Here is a 25,202-nt window from a genome sequence, read left to right on the forward strand (position 1 = left end):
GTAATGGTCTGCGAGTTCCATGCTTGCTAGGATTGAAGATACTACATTTTTAAGAAACTCTCTCCTATGAGGAAAAGGCCTCACCCTTGGCCTGTGAAACCATGCTGAGGTAGTGCGTTCCTGGTAGCCAACAGGACACAAGAGGAAAGGTATAGAAAGTGCTGCTCTTTGAGAAAAAAGAATTGAGAATGTCCTACATGCAAAAGCTTGTCAGAGCTCAAAGAAATCAGAGAACAGGATTGATAAGAAGGTCTTACTTTATCTTCAAGCTCCAGTCTCAGGCAACACAAGTCCCTGTGATGTTGTTCTTTCATCTGTTCGATGACCAGCTCCGCCTCGATGCTCATATTCAATGGATTGCATTCTTCAGAACCAAGCCCTGAAAACACATGGGATCTGTTGACCCTGCAGCAGGTTCTTTCAATAACACAACTGGCATCTAAGGAAGGATATCCAGTTTAATTGAGGAATAATTTTTAGCTTAAATTACTACAGATGAGATCTACTAGGAAACAACAGAAGGCAAGAGAAGTCTCTTGTTTTTAAGTATTAGGGAAAACAAGAAAAAATGAAGGTGAACAGATTCTTTCATTTACAGGCAATGTAGCAAACCTTAATAGAATCCAGTAGAATAGCAGGTGGGAGTAGATGTGGAAATTGTTGCTTAAAGGTGACCTCCTCCTAATGAAAATCCTGAAGAGTGAGGTAGTTCGGTCAAACCAACCAGCCTTCTTTCCATCCAATGAATACTGAGTGACAAATTAGTAGAGGGGCAATGTGGCAGGAGAATGAACGGCCAGCATACTTGCTATGCTTTGAGGTGTTAACTTCATGGGTCAAGATATCCAACCCACCCCTCAACATTACAGAAGATTCAGTATTGTAATATTAATTTCCTGTAGTGCAGATAGGGCCTTACCTTAAATTATCAGCTAAAATTTTTTAAAGAATAGGGCATGGGTTAGGAACCTGGATATAGGCAGATTCGATAGAAAATTCTCAACTCATTCATATGAGTTCACCTCTGCAACTGCCCATGATGATGACTGAGAAGGACACTGAAATGTGAAGCATAAGCTGAGGGCTGAGCTAGTACAAAGACAAAATGATTACATCTAATACTATGTTAGAAATCTCTTAAGGCAGGGGACTCAAAAGAGCTTTTCATGTAGAGATACACACGCAGATGCAAGAAAGAGCATAAGTCTAGCATCTGGAATTGACAGTCTTGCTTTGGGCTTCCTCTTCATCTATCATGGCATATCCCCAACTGAGAAGTGATACCTGGGGTGTAAACCACCCCAAGATGACACAGCCTCATGTACCCATGAGGAGAACTCCCAGCCCTTGGTCATCTATGGAAAAGCCCAGAAAAACTTCTGAGATACATCATATCAGTTGGGCTCCATTCTTATACCACAGTAAGGCTACAGAGTACAGACTTAGAATCAGAGGAAAGGTGTTCAAGCCTGTCCCTGTCCCCTCCCCAATCCCTTATTTATTCTAGAATAAATAGGTAAGGAGAAGAATAAACAACCCTTGTAAGAACCTGTACTCCTGTTCCAAGGAGCAGTGGGGAAAACTATTTATGATGAAGAATTTATTATAAACCCTTTCTGAAATGGAAATTCAACACACTGGAGGAAAGGGGCAGGATGCCAGGAGGGAGGAAAAGAGCTGATAATGAATGTAGGAGGGTTCCCAAATGACTCTGCCTTCCAACCTTGCTACTCAAAATCCTCCTCAAAGGCACAGGCAACCAAGGTTTATTTATCTTATTTGTTGTTTTGCAGACATTTAGCATAGCCAGCATAAGGAAATCAAATTTTGTGGTTTCTGGCTAGCTCACTCTCCAAAACACTGTCATACCAGTTAGGCACTCTTTTAGAAAGGGAGGATTCAGCAATAACTCAGTGACTGAATTCTAACACTCCCAAGGCCTGGATTCTCAGACTTGTGGCCAGTTTTTTTTTTTTTTAAACGAAGCAAATATCCTTGTGGTTTTATTTTTCCATTTCTTTGTTGATGCATATAAAAATCACATGGAAATATTCTCATAAAGACTTCAAGGACAAATGAAAAAAAAAGACCACAAGTGAAACAGCTCAAGAAAATAGCACTGCCAAAGTCTTTTTTTGGGTGGGGGGTGGGATTGCCAACATTTTGCAATTCTACATTCAACCATGGTTTTAAAAACAAAAGTCAAAGGCAGAGACTCTGAAAAGATGGTGTCTGAATGGCTTACCCTGGTCAGGCTCGACACAACCACTGTTCATATCAAGTTCTTCTGACGGTGAGTTCTTCAAGGGAAGTCTGAACACTTTGCCTTGTGCACGATATTCTTCCAGCTCAGACTGGAGTTCATCTACTTGGTCTTGTAATAGCTGGAGTTTAAAAACCAATACAAGTCTTAGACGTGATGTCGAAAACACAAGCAACAAAAGGAAAAATAAATAAACTGTATATCATCAAAATTAAAAACTTGTGCTTCAAAGGATACCAACAAGAAAGTAAAAACACAACCCACAGAATGGGAAAAAAGTTTTTGTAAATTATATATCTGATAAGGGACTTGATTGTAGAATATATAAAGAACTATTACAACTTAATAATAAAAAGACAAATAACACATTTAAATATTCAGCAAAGGATCTGAAGAGACATTTCTCCAAAGAAGATAAGCAAATGAAAAGATACTCAATGTTATTAGCCATCAGGGAAATGCAAATCAAACTCACAATGAGATACCACTTAATACCCACTAGGATGGCTAAAATAAAAAAGACATACATATATCCCCATATCCCCTCCCTCGTGAGCCTCCCCCCCATCCCACCCCTCTAGGTCCTCACAAAGCATCGAGCTGATCTCCCTGTGCTATGCAGCAGCTTCCCACTAGCCACCTTTTTACATTTGGTAGTGTATATATGTCAATGCTACTCTCGCACTTCGTCCCAGCTTACCCTCCCCCACGTGTCCTCAAGTCCGTTTTCTACATCTGTGTCTTTTTTCCTGCCCTGCCACTAGGTTCATCAGTACCGTTTTTTTAGATTCCATGTATGTGCATTAGCATACAATATTTGTTTTTCTCTGTCTGACTTACTTGACTCTGTATGACAGACTCTAGGTCCATCCACCTCACTACAAATAACTCAATTTCATTCCTTTTTATGGCTGAGTAATATTCCACTGTATATATGTGCCACATCTTCTTTATCCATTCATCTGTCAATGGACATTTAGGTTGCTTCCATGTCCTGGTTATTGTAAATAGAGCTGCAATCAACATTGTGGTACATGACTCTTTTTGAATTATGGTTTTCTCAGGGTATATGCCCAGTGGTGGGATTGCATATATATACGTATAGCTGATTCACTTTGTTTGTGGTACAGCAGAAACTAATACAACACTATAAAGCAATTATACTCCAATAAAGATATTAAAAAAAAAGACATATAATAACAACTGTTGGCAAGGATGTGGAGAAGTTGCAACTCTCATACTGATGGGAATGTAAAATGGTGCAAACATCTTGGAAAAAATTTGGCACTTCCTCAAAAGGTTAAACATACAGTGATCATATGACCCACCAATTCCACTCCTAGGTACATACCCAAGAGAAATGAAAGCATATGTCCACACAAAAACTTGCACACAGGACTTCCCTGGTGGCACAGTGGTTAAGAATTCGCCTGCCAATGCAGGGGACACGGGTTCGACCCCTGGTCTGGGAAGATCCCACATGCCACGGAGAAACTAAGCCCGTGCACAACTACTGAGCCTGCGCTCTAGAGCCCATGAGCCACAACTACTGAGCCCACATGCCACAACTACTGAAGCCCGCGCACCCTAGAGCCCTCACGCCGCAACTACTGAGCCCACACGCCGCAAATACTGAGCCCATGCACCTCAACTACTGAAGCCTGCACGCTCTAGGGCCTGTGTGCCGCAACTACTGAGCCCGTGTGCTGCAGCTAGTGAAGCCCGTGTGCCTGGAGCCCGTGCTCCACAACAAGAAAAGCCACCTCAATGAGAAGCCCACGCACCGCAATGAAGAGTAGCCCCCACTCACCACAACTAGAGAAAGCCCGCGCACAGCAACAAAGCAGCCAAAATAAATAAATAAATAAATAAACCAGTGTGTACGTGTCAATCCCAAACTCCCAGTCTATCCCTCCTTCCCACCCTTCCCTGCTGGTAACCATAAGTTTGTTCTCTAAGTCTGTGAGTCTGTTTCTGTTTAAAAAAAACAAAACAAAACAAAACAAAACTTGCACACAAGTGTTCACAGCAGCATTATTCACAATATTCGAGATAACCCAATGTCCATCAACTAATGAATGGATAAATAAAATGTGGTATAGCTATATAATGGAATATTATTCGGCAATGGAAAGAAATGAAGTACTGATACATGCTACAGTATGGATGAACCTTGAAAACGTTATGCCAAATGAAGGAAGCCAGTCACAAAGGATGACATATTGTATAATTCCATTTAAAGGAAATGTAAAGAACAGGCAAAACCAAAGAGACAGCAAGTAGATTATTAGTTGTATAGGGCTGGGGGTCATGTGAGAGATTACAGTTAGGTGGAGTGGTAGTTTCCTTTTGGGTGATGAAAATGTTCTAAAATTTATTATGGTAATGGTTGCACAATTCTGTGAATATACTAAAAGAGACTGAATTATATACCTTAAATGGGTGAATTGTATGGTTATGAAAAGCTGTTTAAAAAAATAAGTGGACAAATTTGGGGAATTTTTGGAGGTAGAGCTGACAGATTTTACTGATGAAATAACTAAAAGCGTAGGAGAAAACACCTCTACTTGATTAGAGTCAAGAGCCATAACTTATTTATAAGGGTGCCATAAATGTTTCATTTCTTTTCTCAAAGTGTGCATGTATATTTCCTGAGAAGGCAGGCTATGAGCAACCTCATAAGGAGGTGATTGTTTTCTTCATTTTTGCCCAAGTACAATGTTCATCTAAAGCAGTTAGAACTCAGTTATGCTTACCTTGTTAAAATAAACAAGTGTCTGTGGCTTAAGGAAAAAACAACCCCAAATTCCTGAGCTTAGGAGAGTTACTTTTTTAAAAAAATCAAAGATTCCTATTATTTATAAGGATGTTTTTGTGTCCTCTGGTAGGAGTTTGTAATGACTTACTACTTAAAGACTTGAGTGGTTTCTGCTCCATTTGCATTTTGTAAATAAAGTAAGGACTGTATTCAGGAAAAAACCCCACAGAACAAAAGCAAATTATATCAGCCTGCGTTGATCGCTCAGGAAAGACTAGTTTCGGAATAATCACATCAACATGATCACATTTTCCTTCTCTTAGAATAAAACTTTATTTTCCTCTAATTACTAGCAATTTCCGACCCAGATAAAGCAGACAAATGCAGTTTGCGTGATTCTCTCGTATTTCAGGATACTAAACAATAACATTAACAACTAGCACTTAGGTTAAGTGCTTTCTGTGTCTCAGGCTCTGTTCTAAGCACTTTACGTATATTTACTCATTGACTCTCCACAACAACCTCATCTGGTGGGTACTCTTATTTTTGCTGTCTTGTAGGTGAGGAATTGAAACACCCGCGGATTAAGTGATGTGCTCATGGTCACACAGCTAGTAAACGGTGAAGCGATATTTGAACCCAGGTACCCCTCCTCTAAGTTCTCTTCAGTCACTCACCCTGCACTGCTGCTCGTATTCATTTCTCATCTGTGTCAGCCTTTCTTCTTGCAAAAAGAATTCAGCACTGCTGGGATCAAGGTCACCAAACTAGAAAATGAAAAGGGCAAAGTTGTCATTTTTTCCAAGTGTCCTTCTTTGACCTATAATGTACCAAAGGCCCAAGTTTCTGGTGTTCACCCAGTGTCTGGAGTATGAAAGGAATGTGACATTTAAGCAGAAACACCATCAATTAGATGATGGGGAGAAGATTCTAGAGTGATGTGTTCAGTCAAAGCAGAGATTGTTTCTCAGTGCCACGCCGTGTTTCCCTCGTGTAAATTAAATCCCTGCAAAAATGACAGCTTCCTTTAGTCACATAAATAATTCCATAATAGAAATTTTCTTGGTGGCATAGCTTCTGCTCTTTTGAGGGAACTACACTTTGGGGCTACATATCAGGAAATCAAATTTAAACACACTTACCTTTTCTGCCAAAACATTTTCCAAATTTCGCTGAAGTTTGTTTGTCAGATTCTCATACTCTGCCAACTTCTCTGCATTTTCCAGAAGCTCGTTTTCTAGACGACCATTTTCCTGAAGAAATTTGGGGAAATTAAGTGGGCACAGATTAAGAAATAAACTGTTGTACCATTTTATAGCATGCATAAATCAATGCTCTAGATTGAGAAAATGTGTTCATCTTGAAAGTTTCAGTACATTAGAGCAGAAAATAAATATTAAAAAACTGATATCTATCTTATAACCTCAAAGCATGCCTCCTCTTTTTCTTGATCCTACAGAAGCATGCTGCCCAACAGTGGCCACCAGCAGTCACAGGTAACTATTGAGCACTTGAAATGTATATAGTACACACTGAGATGTGCTGTGAATATAAAATATTCACCAGATTTTGAAGAGTTAGAACAAAAATGCAAAAAACTCAGTAATAATTTTTGTAGATGAATTACAAGTCAAAAAGATACTGTTTTGGAGATATTAGATTAAATAAAAATGATTTTAAATTAAATTCACCTGTTTCTTTTTACCTTTTAATGTGCCTGTTTGAAAATCTGAAATTACATATATGGCTTGCATTGTATTTCTATTCGACAGCATTGCAGTAGAAAATTTAATGACGTGAAAAACATTCTCAATAAACTGTCAGATGAAAGACTGGTTGCAGAATACCTTGTTCATCTGACAACAAAAGAGAACTCAGAAAACCTATAAAAAGTAGGATAGCTCTAACAATTTTCATTTAATGATGATATAGATATATTATATTTAATTTACAATTTTATTTTGGTTTAAAGATGTAAAAGCTATACATACAGGTTTTTCATAATTTGTATTTTTAATTATTATAGTAAAATAACATATCAACCAAAGTCCACAAAAGGTGGGGTTTTTCTGTATATAAAACACTTGTAAGATTTCCACCCACATTTGTCAAAAAAATAAAACCACATGGATGTGCCATTTGACATATTTTCTATTCCAATGCTAAAGGATAATTGGAAGAACATTATTTTCAAAGTATATTTTGCCAAAAGAATATAGAGCCAATATATTTTAAATACATTCTTATTCACACCCTCACACAGTAACATGGAGTGAAAAAGAATGTGCTTGAAGTGTTTTTAAAGGATACTACCTTTCCCCAAAATGCCAGTTCTACAACTCTAATCTTCCAAAGTGTGTCTAAATTTAGATGTTAAAACAATCAGGAGCAGTTTCTGTGTATTGGGCCTGTGTTGGTGCTCTGGAAACTGACAAATCAGCTTCTGTTGCTGACCACAGGGAACACACAATCGGGACCGTGGCAGGGGAGGCAGATATGGATACAATTATCTATGATGTGATAGAAACTATGCTATCTTCTGGCAAGAAAAAAAAAAGTGTCATGGGAATGAAAAAGTAGTTTGGCCTGCAGTGTTGGAGAAAGCAGTGAAGGAGCCTAAAAGCTTACTGAGGAACTGGGACAGCTGATGGCAGGTGCAGCAGGGTTGAGGGCATGGCCCTGGGGGTTGCTGGCAGGATCTGAAGTTAGAAAGGCATGAGGACAAGCCCCCTTTCAGGGCCCTTCAGTGCTGCCATATTGCACTTTTACAGAGGGAACAGCATGATTTTAAGTGTTCTTAAGTAAGGTAACTCCGGTGACAATATGGAGGTTGGATAGATGGAAAAAAGGATGCCCATAGGTCAGCTGAGAAATCATGATGAATTGTGAACCTATTCAGAGGCTGTGGAAATGGAGAGATGGGATAAATCTGAGAAGCATTTCAGAGCATCAACGGGACTCAGAAACTGATAATCAAGGATGACCGAGGACTTTAGCTTCTATGACTTTCAGCACAGGTGGTGATGTAGATTAGGGAGAAAATTCCAGAGAGGAAGCAGTCTGATGGTTAGGGAGTGAGAATTAGCTCAGTTTTTGATGTGTGGAGTTTCAGGAACCTTTTATAACTTCAACAGTAGTGAATATTCCATAGGTACTTATTGCCTTCTAGATACTGTATATGTAGCAACTCATTTAATCTCCATATCAATGCTATGGGGTAGGTATTACGATGGTGCCTCTTTTGTGCATTAGGAAACAGGTTTGAGTAACTTGATCAAGGTTTTCTGTAAGTAGTGGTATCCAGATTGGAACCAGGCAGTCTTGAGGCCAGACCCCCCTACCCCGCCCACCCTTTATCTCTAGATAACACTGTACCATATTATCTGGTGTTAGAGTCCAATAAAGAGAAGGATCACTTCCTCTACTGAGGCACAGGGAAGGAGAGGAGGATGTATAAGGGAAAAGGTACATTTGGAAGCAAAGAAACAAAGCTGATGGCCTCTGTGTGGCAGGAAATAAAGTCATCTGCTAAGAATGAGGAAGGGGGAGTGCAAGGAAGGAAGAGACCATCAACCAGGAGCCAAACAGCCCTGAGGACCCAGTGCAACTTCAGGGGGTAAGAACAAGATACGCTGTTGGCAAACCAGAAGCCTAGACATCCCTGAAATCTAGCTCAGTGGGGGCTCTACCATGTCCGGTCATGACCCAGCTGGGCAGACTTATGAGCCCCGTGTAGACCTGTCTGTCCTCTTACAGAGCTGTGGTTTCCCATGTGTATTCCCAGCAGGGACACAGACTGTACAACCAACAGGATAATTACCTTTAAAGAGAGGGCAAGGCGGTCCCGGGTGTAATTCTCTTCTGTTTTTGCCTTTTCAATTTCCTGCTCAAGTTCCAAACGCTGCTTGCCCACCTGTTGTAGGATCTGTTCTCTCTCCTTTCGAAGCTCATTCTTTAAGGCCGCTATTCGTTCCTTGTACTCTTCATCCAGTTTCCTGTGAGGAGGAAAGACTGACAAGCTATCAAATCCCTCAGAGGTCCCTATGTGGATCCACCAAAAATGGAAACACAGAGTCACAGAGATGGGAAGCTCCTTGAGAAAGTGTCTAGTGAATCCTGCTTTCCTTGAGGCTTGGCCACACCTAAGTCACTCCCGCCAGGTGTGGCCAAGCGGGCAGGCAGGCTGAGCCCCACTGCCCTAGGCCAGGGTGGTGGGAAAGGAGGGTCCTGGCCCAGCCAGTCGTACCTGAGGTTGTACTCATTCCGCCGCTCTATGGCTGCGTGGTGATCGTCCACCTCTGAGGCCATTAGAGACTTGAGCTTCTCAGCTTTTTCCAGATCTGACCGTAGCTTCTCTTTTTCTCTGACCACTTGATCAACTTGCTCCCTAGAATCAGAAAGAAACCAAGTATGAGGGAAACTGTTTCTAAGCAACAAGTAGACCCCAAAAAGCTCTCATCTGGCTTGCTTCGATACAAAAACAAAACCAAGACAACCAAAACCCTTCAAAAACACACAGACATACCACAGCCCTCTTCAAAAGACTACATGCAAATCTAAGCTCTACCTCATTTTCACAGAAGTGAGATGATAGGAGATTAGCCACATCTGCGTACAGGATGGAAGAATGTACACCACAGGCATCTGAATGACTTGCTCAACAAGTAGGAAAGGGAATAGAGCAGGTGAACCTTCTGCTTAACTCACAGCAAATGCCGGATCTCAGCCTTAAAGCTGGCCAGAGCCGCCTGGTGAATGCTGTTCTTGGTAACCAAAAGTTCATTTTCAAGAGCCAGCGTCAGTTCTGTCAAATTAACATTTCCATCAAGGCTGAAATCCAAGGCCTAGAAATCAGAACAAGTTCAAGACAATCACAAGTTCTATCCTGGGAAAGCAGAAAATGTGAAGGTTATACAAACTCACAGAACTGAATTTACAGTCTACAGGTTGGATGCTTACATTTCTTTAGTGATTGCTTAGGAACAATATTCAATCCACAGCGTAACTAAGCTCTCTCTAAGAAAAACATAACGTGATTATTTGCATGTTTTTAAAAAATGCTATCTGGCACTGTAAATAAACACGACGGTAAAACTCTAATCTTTACCAACCAGAGATCAGCTAAGAAATTTCTTATCAATAATTTAGGGGTTAAAAACATGGAAAGAAGTTATCAATAATCCTGGTGAAAGTGGGTAGGAAAAGTTACCTCTTACGTCTGAGATCTTGTGAATAGAAGAATCATTAAGGAGAAATCGAATCAAATCACAGTTTCAAAAAAATGGAATTTTTCAACCCTGCCCCAATTCGTCATTTTTCTCTCATTTTAGCTGCCACACCTTCAGGATCTCCTGGCTGTTCTCAATGCCCTCTTCATGCCAGGTGTCAAGTATTCTCTCCACTGATGCATAGCCCATCCCATCATCCAGGCAGGAGAAGACCCGAAAGCCAATGGTACTTGTCATCGCAGACGGGGTTGTGGTCCGTCGTCCACTCTCATCGAAAGACTGGAAGAAGAAAGAGACTTGAGCAAGCTCAGGCATTGCAACATGGTGTTGGTCAAGACCAAAACTGGTCAGTCCTGACCACGAGGAGCAGAAGGCATGTTTCTCTAATTTATAGGATAAAGAGTCACGCAGCCCCTTTGATCTCCCTTTCCTAAGTCAGCCTAGAATGCAAAGCTTATCAACAGTTGACCTGGCCGAGAGTTCCTTCATATAGATGAAATGTGTCTCTACTTAACACCAGGTTTCTTCTGACCTACAGCTAACACGAAGGGGCATAATTAGTGGTCTTCCTACTGTAATTTATGGTCATTTCTCAAACCCAACTTTTCCTTCCCCAATGGTTCAGTCTTTCTTTACTACTCTTCTTTTGCCTCTCTTTCTCCTCAGTATTTTTCTTCAGACAGCAGTTGAATACATTAGAAATTATTCAAATGGATTTTAACTTCTACTCACAAAGAAACCACTTCCTATTTGTTTCTTACCTGCATGGAGAGGTGCCTTTTCAATTGTCTATATGGGGTAGATGCTGATGGGGTAAGGGATTTTCCATTTTTGAACAAGCCGTAGAAAAAATCTTCTACACTCATCGTACCATCAGGATCAAGATTATGGAAGACTTCTTCAAGCATCTAGAAAAGGGTAACCATATATTTTAACTATTTCACTCAAAAAACCCCACAAGGCCCAAAGTATACTTCCAGCCAACAGAAATTGGCACCACTCTTGATCCCAGGACTCCAGAAATATAACATGTCCCTTTATTCTCACTTGACTGAATTTCTTCCTTTCTAGTAATGTCCTTCCCCCTCACATAAACTAAATAAAATTCATTTTCAACATCTTCATAATTTTATGCAATTTAGCATTTAACTGTTTTCTCTTTTGCTCATACTGTTAGAACGGGTAATCTTTAATGTTACTACACGTTATTCTTGCGAATTAAAGACTTACTTAAAAATATAAAGATATAGCTTCCCAGTGTTGTAACAAAAGAAGATAGTTAGACATTCATTAAGCCGTTATATTATGGTGACTCCACATGATATTTTGCTTATATTGAATTTTGGAAATTGGTACGTTAGCACGGCAGAATTGGGTCTGGGACAGATGGCAATGATCTAATAGTTTGGGTCTGAAACCCATGACTTGGGATTTAGAACATTACTTGGAACAGCACTGCGTGTTTGGGGTCTTTATTTCTTTTAATGCTTTAGCACGGGAGAAATGAGGATTGGATAGGAAGGATTTCATGTGTATGCAATAGAAGGGTTCCAAGAGATGTAAAGAGAAGGGAATTTTGCCTGACTGCTTTGCACCCTGCGACAGTAATCAAGTAGTCCTCATCACATACAGTCCCTTCTAGAGGCTTGCCTAGGAGCTGGTTTGTTCCCTAGCTCAACAGAGGAATGGAAAAGGGAAAAAGCAGCATGAATCATGGATACCGCAAAACAGGGAGGGAAGGCAAAGACCTCCATCCTCACACTCAGCTTCCTCTTTATTTGGGGGGCTAAAATTTTTCTATAGGACATGCCCCCAGTGTACAAAACAGAAATTACCAGAGGATCCTGTTAAAATGCAGACTCTGATATAGTTAAATCTGGGGGTGGGGCCTAAGATTCTGCATTTCTAACAAGGTGATGCCCAGTTTGCTGAGTAGCAAGGAATAGAACAAGCAACAAACTTACTCTTGTTGCATTTGAGCCTACACCTGGGTCCATTCTAACAAAGGCCTCTTTGTAACAAATCCTCAAATTTTCCATATTCATTTCGTAAGTCTGGACTATTGCTAGGACTCCTGTCATCTCATACTTGTTGACTTTATCCTTCATCTAAGTGCCTGAGGCATTTCTTTTATCCAATGCTTTTTTTTTCCAATTCATACCCAATAGGAAACATCTGTCTCTATTCTTGTTTTTATACCACTTCCTTTGGAGAGGACTCTGAAACAAGAAAATCATTCTAAAGAGTGGAAATCTTTGGAAGAAGCAACAGTTCCTAACAGAGAAGCATATGATGAAACAGATGGAAAGGTATTTGGGGCAAAATTCTGAGGTTGCCAAGCTCCCTTAGCTTCTCCGTCTCGTTCTTATCAACCAAAAGAACACTTTCTTAGAGGACCAGGCTTTCAGGACTGTCAAACCAGAAGTCACAGTAAAATCCAAGTGTGCTGACTGAAGTGAATCAGCATATTTTGGCTCTAACCTTAGCTCCACGTGGGTTGGCCCTGTGACCTTGGCCAAATCAATGCACAGCTTCCTGACTGCCTAAACACCCATCACCTGATCCACGTGAAGTGGTGGAGTAAGTGAATCCCGGCAGTTATTGTACATGGGGGAGTAGTGAATAAAGGGATGTGGATTCAGAAGAGGGTGGATGGGCAGGGCTGGGCTGACAAGAATACAAGTCAGTGGGCAACTAGGGCACCCCCTGCAGTCTGTGCAGGAGCTGAATCTAGAACCCTGAGGACATTCTTACTCCCCATCACCAGCCAGGTCTTTGGATGGTTGATTTCCCAATGTGTAAGTTGGGAAATAATGCACTAGAATAGGGATCACAAATACCCTGAGGGACCAGGAAGGTGATGGAAATAAATGAGGCAGGATGGTCTTGAGACATTAGAAAGTAGTGCCTTTTAAACCAGTGAATGGAACACGAGTGCATGCCCTGTCCAAAGGGGCTAGCTGCTTCTCACTGCCAGCAAAATGGAGCCAAATCTTCTGATTTTTAGAAAAATCTCCTGATTTAAAAAAGTATAGCAAAAAGTTCAATTTTTAAACATTGGGTAGGCGACATAGCCCTTGGGTCATATTTGGCAGCTAGGGTGATAGTTTGCCATCCCTGCCCTACAGTCGTCCTTGCTTCTGGAAAGCAGGGCACTAGTTTTAGCCTTAAGACAGTGAATCTAGTTTCCCTTCATGATGATGGCAACAGGCAGCAGTGATCTCTTTCTTTATCTATAAAATGAGGGGTGACTAAATCTAAAATTGCTTTCAGTTGTAAAATTCTAGGATTCCAAGTTGTATGCTGATGAGATCATCTTGAACTTTCAGCTCCGCTGTGGTCTAGAGCTAGTAATACAAAGTACTATAGTGTTTCATGATTTTGGTGGGGAGGAAAAACACTAAGTAAAAGCTACATTCAATTAGCAATCCTTTACTCATCCTCACATCAGAAGAAAATTAATGTGCTGCTGCTTTTCCTGGGTTCTGGAATCTCCACCACAGAAAAAAATGCAACTCCCCACAAATGGCTAAGTTTATTCCAAGATTTGTTCTTAGATAAATAATCCAAGTTTGCGCAATATTTCTTGGCAGAACAACCCAAGGTTCTGCATACTGCGCTGGTTTATAATTTAGGAGGATGAATTTAATTTTATGACTCAACAGCCATCACTGAAAAATAAATGACGACTGAGCCATTAAAATCTAGTCAGAGGGTATGCAATGGTCACATACACAAGGGAGAAGGGGGGAAAGAACTTTTCTGCAAGCTACACTACTTGGAAGTTTTTGATAATAAACCTCTTTCTGGTTTAGGAAAATAATACCACTTATCCTCTGAGCAAGCAGATAACATGGTTTCAAATATCATTATAATCAAAGTTTCCCAAAGCTACAACTGTAGCCCTAACCTCTAAATCCCTCCAATCCTTATTTTCAGCTCTTTGAAAGACATATCTTGGAATTAATTACATTCTTATGTTTCATGGCTGTTCATGCACCCAGTCCTGCCACCCCTCTTAATTTTTTAGAAAACGTGAAGTTCAGAATTTTACCGAGCAAGAGTCTTTTGGGGGCTCCTTCAGGACTCTTCTGTTGTACATTTTCAAAACCACCAACCTACCCTTTTCCCTTTCCTCATGACCAGATTATTGTGATGGCTCCTGGCTGGTCTCCTAATCTAAGGCTCTCTTTACACCACTATACCCCATAAAAGAAGTTCAGACCACCCTCAGCAAGTAAGTTTTTCCTATGTATTATTACTTAATCTGCTTAAGAACCCAGGGATGATATTGGGATCTTCTCTCCAAAAAACTAAACTTATCAGCCTGGCCTTCAAAATATTCCCCCAACTCAAATCTCCTGAACTCCCCTCTTCGTCCTTCCTCTACACCTTTCCCACATTTTGCTCTGTGAATGCCACATCTACAAATAGACTGACATCATGCTACACTGAACTGGTGTCTGATAGTAATGTGGGGTAATGTGCTTAGCACAGTGAGGGGCACACAGTATGGGTTCAGTAAGTGTCAGCTATTGTCAGTTTTTCTTTTCCACAATACAACATGAGGTCCTCAGAGACAGGATCTTCATGGCTGACTTTCCAGGAAAAAAAAGAGAATGGAGTCTCTGTAACATGCTGCAGGAAACCAAAATATGGCTATTCCTAGCCTGTGGCCAGTTTAGCATTTATCATGATTACTATTCCTGAATAAAAATATGATGCAAGGCTTACCTCACCATCGACATTCTGCAAACCATACTGCTCACAGATGGAGATCAGCTTCTTTCGGTTTAGGTGACCATCACGGGTGATCCCCAAATCTTCACAAACCTCCTGCAGTTTCTCTTCTATCCAGTCTTGGGGAGGGGAAGGCCCACTTTGTGAGGCATTCAAATCATCTGGGTTCCAAAATCTTAACTGGCCTAAAATAAAAGCATACAGTGTGTTGTCCCTAAAGGAACTGAGAGCCTATTCTCAAAGAAAAATGTGCTTTTTAAAAATAAATGCTATAAGAAAGAGACTACAGATGTTGATTTGATGTTGAGTTGATTTGATCCTGAAGTTCAACTGAAGTGGAACCATTGGTTCTTAGGCTGCAGCTAGGGCCAACAGACACTTTTTTGTTCACTGGCAGTCATACCTATGTAAGAAATACCATCTCCTGTGCAGTAATGCCAAGGTTCTAGGCTTATTTTATTCCAAAGGAAAATATGCACAGGCTTAGGCTTTGGTGTGATCGGAAGAGAAGGCTGGTTGAGAGCCATTCTAAGGAGCTTTATATGCCCTACCTCAGCTATAGCTACCAGACTTTATTATCTCCACTTTCTTTCTAGTCTAAGCTCTGCTTTTACTGAGAAGGAAATAATTTCATGATAAATATCATAAAATGATTATAAAAGTCAAGATTAGCCTGTTTCCAAATCTTTACACATACGAATATTCTGACCTATAAGCAATCCAACTTGAAAGAATAAATGTTTGCCAGGGCAAGTTATTAATTATTGGTATATTAAGGATAAGTTCTATCTGAAGATTTAAGGATCAAACTACTTATTTAAAAATAAAAATTTATTTATCCTCTATTAAAAGTTCACTTCTAGTTAAAATGTACTTCCATATTAGAGATTCTGTAAAGTCATTACTTAAACATGAGCTAATTACTGGCAAGATTGTGTGTGCCTGGAAGAACCTTAGAGAGTTGAGAAGAGCATTTAGTGCTACCCCTACTATTTATCAAAGACATTAAGCCCATCACCGCTGTGTCTTTACAGGTTGGAGACCTAGAGAACGTGTAATTACACTTAAGTACAGTTAATCCAGGGTAGGCTGTGAAGTGAGCTGAGGTTCCGTCAGCTGAACCACAGTGCCATCTGCTGGCCAGAAGATCAACGTGTTTTGATCCGTCTTAAATACATCTGAAACTTGTCAAGGGATACATTTTTTTAAATATAAATTTATTTATTTTTGGCTGCGTTGAATCTTCATTGGTGTGCGCGGGCTTTCTCTAGCTGCGGCGAGCGGGGTCTACTCTTGGTTGTGGTGCGCAGGCTTCTCATTGCAGTGGCTTCTCTTGTTGCGGAGCACGGGCTCTAGAGCGCAGGCTCAGTAGTCGTGGCACACGGGCTTAGTTGCTCCGCGCCATGTGGGATCTTCCCGGACCAGGGCTCGAACCCGTGTCCCCTGCACTGGCAGGCGGATTCTTAACCGCTGCGCCACCAGGGAAGCCCTGTCAAGGGATACATTTTAATAGGTAACTATTTAGTTTTGGATTGTTCATAGATTAATGTGAAAGTCTATGTAAGAGAGTAATTAACCCATAAGTGAAATTCTACCTCTTAGTTGCCACATCTTGCATGATGCTAAATGCAAGGATTTAAAACTATGAGCTATCAACTGGGAATGAGTTTTTTGTTGCTGTTGTTCTTCAGGTTCTTAGTTGGCCTCCAGCAGGCAAGGTTGTTAGTAAGAAGGCAAGGGATGCAGGAAGGGGGTGTGGAGAGCGCCCTGTGAATGGCAGCCCCTCCTTCCCAGGCAGGCCCCACGCACACTCAATTCCTACCTTCTGCTTCGTACTCCTCGCTGCGCTGCGTCTTCCAGTGCTAGAGGAGGCAAGAGAAGATTAGTGTGTTTTAGAACTAATTCTGTTCTTCCAAGACCCGGTCACTCTCTGGCTCTGAAATCATCATCTGAGTGAGTCACATGATTGGGGACCCTTCAGTGCATTCATCCAGGTTGGCTCTCCTCAGTCAACAAGCCAATTAAGAGGAGACTCCTAAGAAACACGCCACAGCCTTCTGCAGCATCACACCAAGGATTTGCCTTTCACACTTGTGAGGTGACATCACTTACTCAACAGCAAAACCTATCACAACCAATTAAATCAGGCTGAAGCAAATATTCAGAATCCATCAACTAACAGGAGTTTGTACGCATGCATTTATGAATTTGTTCTTCAATAAATGTTTAATGGGTGTGAGGTATTACGCTACATCTTTGGAATACAACGATGAACAGGAGAAGCATATTTCTTGCTCAAGAAGTTTATATGCTGACAAAGACATGCAGACAAGAAAACAGAGAGTACAATATTGTAGTGTAGTAAGTGCTATTATGGGGGAGTTCAAGAAGGGGTACCTAACTGGGGTATCCTTCAGCCTTGTGAGCTCAGGGTAGACTTCCTGCAAGAAGCAAGGTCTAACTGAGACCTGAGGGATAAGCTGGAGACAGCCAGGTGGAAAGAAAGGAGCAGTTACTATTTGCCGACGTGTGGAGACCAGAATGAGTGAGCCTGGTGTGTTTCTGGCACAGTGAGGAGATAGAGGTGCAACCCAAAGCAGGTAGGCTAGAAAGCTCAAGTTAAATAAAATGTACGTTACCAGTAAATTACTACATTAAAAGCAGTGAAATTGATCTGAACTAGATCATTTTGTCCCCTTATCGTGCTGTGTTACTACTGGGTCTTTTCCAAGTCACAGCATACAGTTGTAGTTTGTGTACTGCACAAAAGCACCCAGCCCAGGGCACAGGTCAGAACCAAAATCTAGCCCATGCTCCACAGGCAAGCATGCACAGGTCTGCTTCCAACCATTGGCAACGAGTAGGTCCACAGTGGTCTCCGGCCTCATCAGTAAGCTTCCTAATCACTCCTGTTGGTAGGTTCTACAACCATCTCAGGCAGGAAACTCTGTTGAGAAAAGGTGTATCCCCCTTTTAAAACCTGCTGCTGTCTCAGCAAAGATCCAACTTTATGAATGAAGCTGCCTTTGATAACAAATAACCAGCCTACTCTCCATGGTGGCTGAACTGTACAAGGTGAACTGATTTCTTAGATCCTGTAATGAACTCAACAGGAAAATAAGCCTAATTAACTCCCATCTCCAGAGCCTAGATTCCTCATGGCAGACAGTGTGCAACCTAAAATTCTTAGGTTAAATATTTCAGTAGCTTGTTCAAGTTGATATGAGTTAAAGTTCTTTCAGGCAACCTAGGCACATCTATTTTGTTGCTCTCCTGTTAACTGAAGGACAACTATCTACCAGGATTTCACAGTTCCATATTTCACTCAGATACTGAAGATACCACCAATTCAAAGAGTTCACCAAAATTTGCCACACTAAGCTGAAACCCCAAACTGACAGCGCTGAGATAAATTATTCTTGCCACAGAGAGACATTAAAAAGGCTATAATTCAAAATATATAAGCTCACTACAACTCATTCAGATTACAACTGAAAGTCACTAATATACATGGTATATCTATGGAAGGTGAAGTGGGGCACAGTGTGATTTTTTACTTGTTTGTGATTACAAGTTTATCAGGCTACATTTCCACATAAAGACATATCTCAACCCTGATGGATGGATGAGGTGTGAGGGTGGGGAGGGAGCAATGGAGGAAATAGCACTCTAGATTTTCTTACTATCGTTTCTGGCCAGAATTCAATAGTTTTTACTTTTTTTATTTTTATTTTTTAACATCTTTATTGGAGTATAATTGCTTTACAATGGTGTGTTAGTTTCTGCTGTATAACAAAGTCAATCAGCTATACGTATACATATATCCCCATATCTCCTCCCTCTTGAGCCTCCCTCCCATCCTCCCTATCCCACCCCTCTAGGTGGTCACAAAGCACCGAGCTGATCTCCCTGTGCTATGTGGCTGCTTCCCACTAGCTATCTGTTTTACATTTGGAAGTGTATATATGTCAATGCTACTCTCTCACTTCGTCCCAGCTTACCCTTCCCCCTCCCCATGTCCTCAACTCCATTCTCTACATCTGCGTCTGTATTCCTGTCCTGCCCCTAGGTTCTTCAGAACCATTTATTTTTTAGATTCCATATATACATGTTAGCATACAGTATTTGCTTTTCTCTGACTCACTTCACTCTGTATGACAAACTCTAGGTCCTTCCACCTCACTACAAATAACTCCATTTCATTTCTTTTTATGGGTGAGTAATATTCCATTGTATATATGTGCCACATCTTCTTTATCCATTCATCTGTCGATGGACACTTAGGTTGCTTCCATATCCTGGCTATTGTAAATAGAGCTGCAATGAACATTGTGGTACATGACTTTTTTGAATTATGGTTTTCTCAGGGTATATGCCCAGTAGTGGGATTGCTGGGTCATATGGTAGTTCTATTTTTAGTTTCTTAAGGAACCTCCATACTGTTCTCCATAGTGGCTGTACCAATTTACATTCCCACCAACAGGGCAAGAGGGTTCCCTTTTATCCACACCCTCTCCAGCATTTATTGTTTGTAGATTTTTTGATGATAGCCATTCTGAACGGTGTGAGGTGATATCTCATTGTAGTTTTGATTTGCATTTCTCTAATGATTAGTGATGTTGAGCATCCTTTCATGTGTTTGTTGGCAATCTGTATATCTTCTTTGGAGAAATGTCTGTTTAGGTCTTCTGCCCATTTTCGGATTAGGTTGTGTGTTTTTTTGATATTGAGCTGCATGAGCTGCTTGTATATTTTGGAGATTAATCCTTTGTCAGTTGCTTCATTTGCAAATATTTTCTCCCATTCTGAGGGTTGTCTTTTCGTCTTGTTTATGGTTTCCTTTGCTGTGCAAAAGCTTTTAAGTTTCATTAGGTCCTATTTGTTTATTTCTGTTTTTATTTCAATTTCTCTAGGAGGTGGGTCAAAAAGGATCTTGCTGTGATTTATGTCACAGAGTGTTCTGTCTATGTTTTCCTCTAAGAGTTTGATAGTGTCTGGCCTTACATTTAGGTCTTTAATCCATTTTGAGTTTATTTTTTGTGTATGGTGTTAGGGAGTGTTCTAATTTCCTTCTTTTACATGTAGCTGTCCAGTTTTCCCAGCACCACTTATCGAAGAGGCTGTCTTTTCTCCATTGTATATTCTTGCCTCCTTTATCAAAGATAAGGTGAGCATACGTGTGTGGGTTTAACTCTGGGCTTTCTATCCTGTTCCACTGATCTATATTTCTGGTTTTTTTGCCAGTACCATACTGTCTTGATTGCTGTAGCTTTGTAGTATAGTCTGAAGTCCGGGACCCTGATTCCTCCAGCTCCGTTTTTCTTTCTCAAGATTGCTTTGGCTATTCATGGTCTTTTGTGTTTCCATACAAATTGTGAAATTTTTTGTTCTAGTTCTGTGAAAGATGCCATTGGTAGTTTGATAGGGATTGCAATGAATCTGTAGATTGCTTTGGGTAGTAGAGTCATTTTCACAATATTGATTCTTCCAATCCAAGAACACAGTATATCTCTCCATCTGTTTGTATCATCTTTAATTTCTTTATCAGTGTCTTATAGTTTTGCGCATACAGGTCTTTTGTCTCCTTAGGTAGGTTTATTCCTAGGTATTTTATTCTGTTTGTTGCAATGGTAAATGGGAGTGTTTCCTTAATTTCTCTTTCAGATTTTTCATCACTAGTGTATAGGAATGCAAGAGATTTCTGTGCATTAATTTTGTATCCTGCAACTCTACCAGACTCATTGATTAGCTCTAGTAGTTTTCTGGTAGCATCTTTAGGATTCTCTATGTATACTATCATGTCATCTGCAAACAGTGACAGTTTTACTTCTTCTTTTCCGATTTGGATTCCTTTTATTTCTTTTTCTTCTCTGACTGCTGGGGCTAAAACTTCCAAAACTATGTTGAATAATAATGGTGAGAGTGGGCAACCTTGTCTTGTTCCTGATCTTAGAGGAAATGGTTTCAGTTTTTCACCACTGAGAACAATGTTGGCTGTGGGTTTGTCATATACGGCCTTTATTATTATGTTGAGGTTAAGTTCCGTCTATGCCTACTTTCTGGAGGGTTTTTATCATAAATGAGTGTTGAATTTTGTCGAAAGCTTTATCTGCATCTATTGTGATGAATATATGGTTTTTCTCCTTCAATTTGTTAATATGGTGTATCACAGTGATTGATTTGCGTATACTGAAGAATCCTTGCATTCCTGGGATAAACCCCACTTGATCATGGTGTATGATCCTTTTAATGTGCTGTTGGATTCTGTTTGCTAGTATTTTGTTGAGGATTTTTGCATCTATGTTCATCAGTGATATTGGCCTGTAGTTTTCTTTCTTTGTGACATCTGTGTCTGGTTTTGGTATCAGGATGATGGTGGCCTCGTAGAATGAGTTTGGGAGTGTTCCTCCCTCTGCTATATTTTGGAAGAGTTTGAGAAGGATAGGTGTTAGCTCTTCTCTAAATGTTTGATAGAATTTGCCTGTGAAGCCATCTGGTCCTGGGTTTTTGTTTGTTGGAAGATTTTTAATCACAGTTTCAATTTCAGTGCTTGTGATTGGTCTGTTTATATTTTCTATTTCTTCCTGGTTCAGTCTCGGAAGGTTGTGCTTTTCTAAGAATTTGTCCATTTCTTCCAGGTTGTCCATTTTATTGGCATATAGTTGCTTGTAGTAATCGCTCATGACCCTTTGTATTTCTGCAGTGTCAGGTGTTACTTCTCCTTTTTCATTTCTAATTGTATTGGTTTGAGTCTTCTCCCTTTTTTTCTTGATGAGTCTGACTAATGGTTTATCAATTTTGTTTATCTTCTTAAAGAACTAGCTTTTAGTTTTATTGATCTTTGCTATTTTTTTTGTTTCTTTTTCATTTATTTCTGATCTGATCTTTATGATTTCTTTCCTTCTGCTAACTTTGGGGGTTTTTTGGTTCTTCTTTCTCTAATTGCTTTAGGTTTAAAGTTAGGTTGTTTATTTGAGACATTTCTTGTTTCTTGTGGTAGAATTGTATTGCTATAAACTTCCCTCTTAGAACTGCTTTTGCTGCATCCCATAGGTTTTGGGTCATCGTGTTTTCATTGTCATTTGTTTCTAGGTATTTTTTTATTTCTTCTTTGATTTCTTCAGTGATCTCTTGGTTATTTAGTAGCGTATTGTTTAGCTTCCATGTGTTTGTATTTTTTACAGTTTTCCCCCCATAATCGGTAGCTAGTCTCATAGTGCTGTGGTTGGAAAAGATACTTCATACGATTTCAATTTTCTTAAATTTACCAAGGCTTGATTTGTGACCCAAGATATGGTCTATCCTGGAGAATGTCCCATGAGCACTTGAGAAGAAAGTGTATTCTGTTGTTTTTGGATGGAATGTCCTATAAATATCAATTAAGTCCATCTCGTTTAATGTGTCATTTAAAGCTTGTGTTTCCTTATTTATTTTCAATTTGGATGATCTGTCCATTGGTGAAGGTGGGGTGTTAAAGTGCCCTACTATGATTGTGTTACTGTTGATTTCCCCTTTTATGGCTGTTGGCATTTGCCTTATAAATTGTGGTGCTCCTATGTTGGGTGCATAAATATTTACAATTGTTATATCTTCTTCTTGGATTGATCCCTTGGTCATTATGTAGTGTCCTTCTTTGTCTCCTGTAATAATCTTTATTTTAAAGTCTATTTTCTGTGATATGAGAATTGCTACACCACCTTTCTCTTGATTTCCATTTGCATGGGATATCTTTTTCCATCCCCTCACTTTCAGTCTGTATGTGTCCCTAGGTCTGAAGTGGGTTTCTTGTAGACAGCATATATACGGGTCTTGTCTATGTATCCATTCAGCCAGTCTATGTCTTTTGGTTGGAGCATTTAATCCATTTACATTTAAGGTAGTTATTGATATGTATGTTCCTATTACCATTTTCTTAATTGTTTTGGGTTTGTTATTGTAGGTCTTTTCCTTCTCTTGTGTTTCCTGCCTAGAGAAGTTCCTTTAGCATTTGTTGTAAAGCTGGTTTCGTGGTGCTGAGTTCTCTTAGCTTTTGCTTGTCTGTAAAGGTTTTAATTTCTCTGTTGAATCTGAATGAGATCCTTGCTGGGTAGAATAATCTTGGTTGCAGATTTTTCCCTTTCATCACTTTAAATATGTCCTGCCACTCCTTTCTGCCTTGCAGAGTTTCTGTGAAAGATCAGCTGTTAACCTTATGGGGATTCCCTTTTATGTTATTTGTTGCTTTACCCTTGCTGCTTTTAATATTTTTCCTTTGTATTTAATTTTTGATAGTTTGATTAATATGTGTCTTGGCGTGTTTATCCTTGGATTTATCCTGTATGGGACTCTCTGTGCTTCCTGGACTTGATTGGCTATTTCCTTTCCTATATTACGGAAGTTTTCAACTATAATCTCTTCAAATACTTTCTCAGTCCCTTTTTTTTTCTCTTCTTCTTCTGGGACCCCTATAATTCGAATGTTGGTGCGTTTAAGGTTGTCCCAGAGGTCTCTGAGACTGTCCTCAATTCTTTTCATTCTTTTTTCTTTATTCTGCTCTGCAGTAGTTATTTCCACTATTTTATCTTCTAGGTCACTTATCCATTCTTCTGCCTCAGTTATTCTGCTATTGATTCCTCCTAGAGAATTTTAAATTTCATTTATTGTGTTGTTCATCATTGTTTGTTTGCTCTTTAGTTCTTCTAGGTCCTTGTTAAACGTTTCTTGTATTTTGTCCATTCTATTTCCAAGATTTTGGATCATCTTTACTATCATTACTCTGAATTCTTTTTAAGGTAGGCTGCCTATTTCCTCTTCATTTGTTTGGTCTGGTGAGTTCTTACCCTGCTCCTTCATCTAGTGTGTATTTCTCTGTCTTCTCATTTTGCTTAACTTACTGTGTTTGGGGTCTCCTTTTCGCAGGCTGCAGGTTCATAGTTCCTGTTGTTTTTGGTGTCTGCCCCCAGTGGGTAAGGTTGGTTCAGTGGGTTGTGTAGGCTTTCTTGTGGAGGGGACTGATGCCTGTGTTCTGGTGGATGAGACTGGATCTTGTATTTCTGGTGGGCAGGACCGCCTCCAGTGGTGTGTTTTGGGGTGTCTGTGAATTTATTATGATTTTAGGCAGCCTCTCTGCTAATGAGTGGGGCTGTGTTCCTGTCTTGCTATTGTTTGGCATAGGGTGTCCAGCACTGTAGCTTGCTGGTTGTTGTGTGGAGCTGGGTCTTAGCGTTGAGATGGAGATCTCTGTGAGAGCTTTTGCTGTTTGATATTACATGGGGCCGGGAGGTCTCTGGTGGACCAATGTCCTGAACTCGGCTCTCCCACCTCCAAGGCTCTGGCCTGACACCCAGCCGGAGCACCAAGACCCTGTCAGCCATGTGGCCAGGTATGTGGGGAGTTTCCTGCCTTTGGGGAAGTCTGAGGTCTTCTGCCAGCATTCAGTAGGTGTTCTGTAGGAATTGTTCCACATGTAGATGTATTTTTGATGTGTCTGTGGGAAGGAAGGTGATCTCCATGTCTTACTCCTCCACCATCTTGAAGGTCCCCTCCTGTTTTTATTCTTAAAGTTTTAAGTCAATAAAGCTCCACTAATAAAAAACATCCTGCCTGTCTGTCCCTCCACATTTATTTCCTCACCCAACAGAGCAAATGATTGAAATGCTCGTACTACTTTGGCACCCAAAATGGTGAAAATTCAGTATTCAGTATATAAGTTGGAAACACCCTAAAATGAAATCCATTCAGTCTACCTAACACAAATAAAATAGTGGTGCTGGGAAAGTTGGACAGCTACATGTAAATCAATGAAGTTAGAACACACCCTCAAACCATCCACAAAAATAAACTCAAAGTGGCTTAAAGAGTTAAACATAAAACATGACACCATAAAACTCTTAGAAGAGAGCATAGGCAAAATATTCTCTGACATAAATTGTACCAATGTTTTCTTAGGTCAGTCTCCCAGAGCAATAGAAATGAAAACAAAAATAAACAAATGGGACCTAATCAAACTTACAGGCTTTTGCACAGCAAAGGAAACCATAAAAACAACAACAACAACAAAAACAAAAACGAAAAGACAACCTATGAAATGAGAGAAAATATTTGCAAATGATGCAACAGAGAAGGGCTTAATCTCCAAGATATACAAACAGCTCATACAACTCAACAACAGAAAAGCAACCCAACTGAAAAATGGGCCGAAGACCTTAATAGACATTTCTCCAAAGAAGACCTG

At 40.2% G+C, this 25,202-nt stretch overlaps 1 protein-coding gene across 4 annotated transcripts in view; it reads right to left on the bottom strand.

Moving 5' to 3' along the window:
- Positions 1–25,202, bottom strand: part of NIN (ninein) — a 105,760-nt gene that overhangs the window by 37,043 nt on the left and 43,515 nt on the right. For all 4 annotated transcript variants that reach the window (XM_036842353.1, XM_036842355.1, XM_036842352.1 and 1 more), the window contains 11 exons: positions 16,812–16,851; positions 14,984–15,174; positions 11,011–11,157; positions 10,361–10,528; positions 9,729–9,865; positions 9,268–9,408; positions 8,842–9,016; positions 6,164–6,274; positions 5,699–5,788; positions 2,246–2,384; positions 258–379 (listed from right to left, as the gene is read on the bottom strand). In XM_036842353.1, coding sequence (XP_036698248.1) covers positions 258–379; positions 2,246–2,384; positions 5,699–5,788; positions 6,164–6,274; positions 8,842–9,016; positions 9,268–9,408; positions 9,729–9,865; positions 10,361–10,528; positions 11,011–11,157; positions 14,984–15,174; positions 16,812–16,851 — 1,461 coding nt within the window. The remainder of the gene's footprint in view (positions 1–257; positions 380–2,245; positions 2,385–5,698; positions 5,789–6,163; positions 6,275–8,841; positions 9,017–9,267; positions 9,409–9,728; positions 9,866–10,360; positions 10,529–11,010; positions 11,158–14,983; positions 15,175–16,811; positions 16,852–25,202) is intronic.

This window comes from Balaenoptera musculus, chromosome 2 (assembly GCF_009873245.2).
Source record: "Balaenoptera musculus isolate JJ_BM4_2016_0621 chromosome 2, mBalMus1.pri.v3, whole genome shotgun sequence".
Classification (NCBI taxonomy): domain Eukaryota; kingdom Metazoa; phylum Chordata; class Mammalia; order Artiodactyla; family Balaenopteridae; genus Balaenoptera; species Balaenoptera musculus.